This window comes from Laccaria bicolor, genomic scaffold (assembly GCF_000143565.1).
Source record: "Laccaria bicolor S238N-H82 LACBIscaffold_28 genomic scaffold, whole genome shotgun sequence".
NCBI lineage: Eukaryota > Fungi > Basidiomycota > Agaricomycetes > Agaricales > Hydnangiaceae > Laccaria > Laccaria bicolor.
Genome location: NW_001889899.1, coordinates 657232 through 663007, shown reverse-complemented (window position 1 = coordinate 663007; position 5776 = coordinate 657232). Strand labels below are relative to the sequence as shown.

Here is a 5776-nt window from a genome sequence, read left to right as displayed (position 1 = left end):
TGATGGAGTCCATTGAAGAAGACACGCTTCATATGCGCACCCTATCCGCAGTCCTTGAGGCCATTCGCCATCGTCGCGACGCCAATCTTCGAGAGTTCGCAAACGCCATCGCGGACCTGTGTCTCACCGCCGAGCCTGGAACTCTTCTAGGCACTGTTTTCGAGACTCGCGAGGAGTTCGGCTCGTGGTACAGCTTCGTTCAAGACTTTGTAGATACTCAGGGGGTCCCAGTGCCTGCGGGTTCAACGACGGCCGATTTGGAGAGACTCGTCTCACTTTTTCAGCGAGACGATTCACCTCCCATTGCTGGGCCTTCATCTCTGACACCTCGTCAACGCCGCGTCCGCTCGCTGTCCCTTATTCCTTCTATTGCCGTTGCTTCGCCTGGTCTTCCACCTTCCGCCCATTCTCAGGAGGAGGAGGAGGAGGTTATCGACGAGCTTGTTGACGAGGAGTAGGTGCGCTTGTTTTTACGGACTCTTTTACTTGGCATGCATTCGGACATCTTAGTTTTTTGGACTTTCTATATCAACCTTTTTGTGTCATTATTTTTTTTTTTAGTTAGATTCTGCTGTCCTTATAGTAGAATCTTGACTTTGTCTTTCTTGAACTTTGAGATTTGTTCCTAAGTGAGAGCCTTTTTGCATGCTTTCTAGAGTGTGAACTTGTGAATTTTCGACTTTATTTCGTATTTTTCTATCAAATTCATTCTGCCTTAGGGTTTTATTGTCTCTAGTTCGCGTTTTTATGACTCTTTTCCCCTTGGTGGTTTTAGTGAATCATGAAATCGAATTTTTTATCTATCAAGGTAGCCTTGATCCCTCCCCCTCACTAAATATTGACTGTCCTCAGTCAAAACGACTAAGTTCATAGGTCACGTGGCGCGGGAAATCCAAGGCTCGGAAAGTTTATTCTATTTTTAGACGTGATCGCGCTGGAACGCGCAACTCCAAGTTTTTCACGCTTCAATTAAATTGCAACGCGGAATTTCGGAACGCGCACGCCTTGGTCTCAGACACACATATAAAAGCAGGCAGTGGCGAAAATTTTTCGGACAGAACAGTTTTTTGCTTTTCTACCACGCACTCTCATTTTACCACTCGCTCATTATGTCTATCCCACACAACGCTCTTCCCGCCGCTGTCAAGCTTCGCGAGTCCGCTCTCACTGCCTTCAAAACTTATCAGGACATGAAAGAGGGACTGAACAGCGCTGCCGCTCCCACCATTCTTGGCGTAGCCGCTAATTACTGTGTAAGTCGCGAATTTTTCTGTTATAAACTTCGTATTCTCTATTTCTTCGAACAAAGGCTAATACTGCGCACTTGACTAGGTTCAGCTTATCGACACCAAGGATCCGTGTCTGCTTATGCACCAGCCAATGCACAACGTGCTTTTTCTTGTTAGAGGCGAGTACAATACCCGCAGCACTGGAGTTCACGCCATCGCGCCCCCAGCCGACCTCGACACTATCAAAGAATATTGTCGCGCCGTTCTCGCCGCGCGCGCCGCTGCGCAGGTCGTTCCACCACCTGTTACTGCTCAAGCTCAGGCTCAGGCTGAGATTGCAGAGGTAATGGCCGCCGCTAAAGCCAAGGCACGTTTATACTTATTTTGTTCATCTTTTCTCATTTTATTAACGCAGCGCGGATACATTTTGAAACAGCGTCCCCGCAAGCTTGTCAAGTCCAAGGCTGTTGTTGAGGACAAGGATGACAAGGTCGAGATTGTCCCCGGCCCCTCGGATACCGACGTTATGATGGGTGGGTGTGATGGCCCCAACGCTATCACTGCAGCTGACACCGTGCGTTATTTTTTATTTTCTTTTGAGCAGAACACAATTTTAACATTGCGTACCGCTTTGCTCAGATGGCAGTGGACAACCTCTTTGGTGACGAAGAAGTCAAGGACGCCGCTTCCTCTCCCAAAGAGAAAGGCAAGAAGCGCGCTGCCTCTGGTCCCAAGGTAAGCTGCTATTATTGCGTGAGTCCACTGCCACGTTGTTAACTTCATATTCTATTCGGACATAACAGACCCCAGCCAAATCCAAGCGTGCCGAAACGGTCAGCATTCCCTACGACGCTGTTCCAGGCATGGACACTAACAGTCGCGAATTTCACAAGGCCCTCGTCGTCGAGCATGCCAAAGGCAGTTGCGCTGGCGACAAACGCCCTCGTACTGAACCGCCCTTTATTAGTGGTTTAGCAGATCTTCAGTCTCGTCAAAGTTCGTATTTATCTTTTATCTTCATAAATCGTAAACTAACGCGCTCGTCCTTTGTTATAGACGAGTCTGCCAACTCCTTGCTCATCGACAACCCTCTGTACAGGGAGATCTTAGCGCGCGCACATGCTGCTGTTACCAACCGCATGCCGGCTTATCCCACCCTTGCTTATTTCAAGCAGCAAGAGGTCGATCTTCGTGAACGCGTTCTTCTTAGCATGCAGCGCCTCGACTTGGAGCTTCGTCTTCGCGATGTACTTGTCGCTGATTACGAAATTGCCCTTGCCCAGATTGCTGAGCGTGAAGTAACTAAGGAGTAGTAGAACTATCCGAACTTTTTTTTTTTTTTTGTAGACGGACACCTAGAGCCCGCATGTATAGTTGACTACGCATGGAAAATCTAGAAGGCGCTTGCGCATTATGTTTATAAACTGCTGGAGGTTTTTATTAAACTTTTTAGCCAATTTTTAAAGCATAAGTCTACTAAGCCTCTTCTTCACTTAAATCTTCGATTTCTTCTAAGTCCCCGGATTCATCTGCGGAAGACCCATCAAGATTAACTCCTTCAAAGTAGTAATCTCTTGCGTTAGGTCTTTCTTCAACGCCTGTGTTTTCGATTTCATCCAGTTCCTCATTGCTTGCATCAATAAGTGTACTGAAGTGCTCAGGTAAGTCGATCCTTTCTCTTGCGAAATACGGAATGACTCTGAACGCTCCAATTTTATTGTGATTGACTGATCCGTCCAGTTCACAAACTATATATGAACCTCCCTTTGTTCGACGTACCACAATCATAGGTCCCAGGTATCTTGGTTGCATTTTACTATTTAATGACGAGGATACTTGTGAATTTCTGATAAGCACCAGGTCTCCGGGTTTATACATTCGACCACTGATTTTATGGCGGTGGCTTAGTTCATATTTTGCCACTCTTTTCACTTTTTCTAAGGTGACCCTCTCGCGCATTTCCGCCACATGCTGCCTGTGTTTTGCTAATGCTTTGGCTCTATAGCCAATCAATTCTGCAGTGGACAACATACGATCTGGTAATTTTACTAACCAGGTAGCCTCCTGTACGTCGAGAGGTAATATTGGATGTGCGCCTGTCACCATAAAGAACGGCGAACAACCAAATCTTTTTCTAATCGTGATCCTGTCAGCCCAAAGTACTTGCCAAAAGAACCAATACCACTTGGCAAGGTTCTTGGGTCCACAGCACTTTGTGAGCATTTGTATAATATCCCAATGGGGCCTTTCGATTCTGCCATTTGCCTTAGAATTATACGGAGATATCCTAATACCCTTTATCCCGTATTTTTCTTCAAGCCATTTTACAGCAGCAAGGAAAACCGAACCATTGTCAGTTATTATTACTTCTAGACAACCCCATCTGCAGATGACTTCTTCAAAAAGCCATAAGCCGACAGTTCTTGCAGTTTCACTTTTTAGGGGTTTTCCTTCAACCCAGCTTGACAGTGCACACCTCCCATGGACGATGTACTTACATCCATTTGATTTCGGAGTCATGTGTACGGTATCAGCGTGTAGTCGTTGGAAAATAGATGGTGTATGTGTCACGGTGGGTGGGATTTCCACCACACGTTTGGTTCGTTCCTGACAACGCTGGCATGTTTTCACATACCAATGTACGTCTCTTTCGATTTCAGGCCACCAAAAACGCTCCGTTAACATATTCTGCGTTGCATATGCTCCCCTATGTCCCATAGCATCGTGTGCAGATCTCATCATGTACATTCGGTGAGACTCGTCGACCACTAGCTTGTGACGTGATTCAATGCTTCGACGATATAATCTATCCTCTTTGTCTAGGAAGAAACTTTTTGCAAATCTTACGAAAGCGCCATACTTTTTATCAGAATATCCTTCGATCTTTTTAGGATTTTTCAGCCATTCTCTTAGTATAAGAAGGAATTCATCCTGTGACTGTCCAATGAATGACCTATGAGTTTCCGGGTAAGGTTGCTCTGTTTCTAGTTCATCAAACCTGGCCTCCAGGCCTGGTGAAGTTAAAGTCGAAATCATGTAAGTTCGAAGAAATTCCTTCTGTTCTGGGCTGCTTTTTGTATGATCTGGATCATTGTCCACTCTTGTTTTCACATCTTTAGCTATTTTCTCTGTCATTGCTATTTCCCTGTCTAGTTCATCCTGAAAATCTAAGATGTCTAGAGCCAATTGTTGGATATATCCCCCCCTCGAGTCAATTTGATCTTTGAAGGTTTCGAAATCCAAAGGGGGCTCCCCTCCATCTGGATCTGGTAACACTTCAATGACACCAACGGGTTCGTCGAGATGTTCATCTGAAGGTGGATACACATCGTCACCTGGTTGAGCGTTTCTGCGTGATAATCCATCTGCGCCAAAGGTCTTTCCTTGGACATGCTGTAACTTAAAATGGAACATTAGACATGTGTCAATCCATCTGTTGATGGTTGCATTCGGTCCCATTTCAGGGTTTCGAAGCATACCAGACAGGTATTTCGCGTCTGTTTCCACAATTAGTTTTCGACATCCTAGAAGCCAATATGATGCAGCCTGTAAAGATCGCATTAAACCAAATAATTCTCTTTTTGGTTGAGAAAATCGAGCTTCTCTATCATTCAAAGTTATAGAACCAAACCTGGCATACTGCCTAAGCCCAGTCGTATGGCTATCCTGATATATGTAGAACCCAACCGCTTTCCAAGAGGTGTCTACAGCTAGTACCACTGGGTTAGGATTATTTTTGTAATCCAACGGCACGAGCGCTTTACTTTCGCGAAGTGAGGATTTCAATTTGTCCATAGACTTTTCTTGTGCCGGTCCCCATACAAAAGGAGCTCCCTTTTTGCATAAATCGTTGAGAGGTTCTGCTTTCTTTGCAAAATTCTCAATAAACATTCTGCAGACCCCTACAGTTCCTAGAAAAGCCCTGACATCATGTAGGTCTTTACAAGGTCCCCAAAGATCTATAACTTTCATTCTTTCAGTTTCCGGTTTTCTGCCTTCATAAGTGCATAGGTGGCCTACTACTGTTATTTCAGCCGCACAAATTACCGACTTAAATCCCGAAAAGGTTCCTCCAGCATATTTCATCCTATGAACTACCCTGTTAGCATTTTCGAAGTGTTCCATTATGAACCTTCTTATACCACTATTTTCAGGTATAGTCTCATATTTTCCATCTGGCAACTCATACCTTGTTGCAGGCCCTCTGACAGGCACATCATCAATATATGGTACAGTTACTTCAGGAATTTCTTCTTGTAAAATATACGTAACATCATCATGGAAAATTGGAACGGAATTTGTCCAACCCATGGGTAGAGTGACAAGCCTTAAAGCTCCAAAAGGTGTTTGAAATGTAGTCAGATCCCTGGAAGTTTCTGCCAAGAGCCTTTCATCATATCCTACGTATAAATCAAACATTCCTCCGCAAGCACGACCAGCGAAATGCGTAGCAAGTGCATCGGTTGCCGGTGGTAACCCTGAATGCGCTATGGTCACTGCATTTAAAGATTCCAGGCTATGTACAAGCCTCAAACTTTTTCCATCTT

The 5776-nt window shown here is 45.0% G+C and overlaps 2 protein-coding genes across 2 annotated transcripts; both read left to right on the top strand.

The window, feature by feature from the left end:
* Window positions 1-2: 2 nt before the first annotated feature.
* Window positions 3-629, top strand: LACBIDRAFT_330697 (uncharacterized protein; the record flags this gene model as incomplete). The annotated part of the gene is made up of 2 exons (XM_001884990.1): window positions 3-454; window positions 587-629. 2 exons carry the CDS (start codon window positions 3-5, stop codon window positions 627-629), a joined length of 495 nt encoding a protein of 164 aa, XP_001885025.1.
* A 480-nt stretch (window positions 630-1109) lies between these two features.
* On the top strand, window positions 1110-2542 carry LACBIDRAFT_304686 (uncharacterized protein; the record flags this gene model as incomplete). Its single annotated transcript, XM_001884989.1, has 6 exons — window positions 1110-1253; window positions 1333-1596; window positions 1645-1803; window positions 1869-1964; window positions 2033-2225; window positions 2286-2542. The coding sequence occupies 6 exons, from the start codon at window positions 1110-1112 to the stop codon at window positions 2540-2542; spliced, it is 1113 nt and encodes a 370-aa protein (XP_001885024.1).
* Window positions 2543-5776: the final 3234 nt, after the last annotated feature.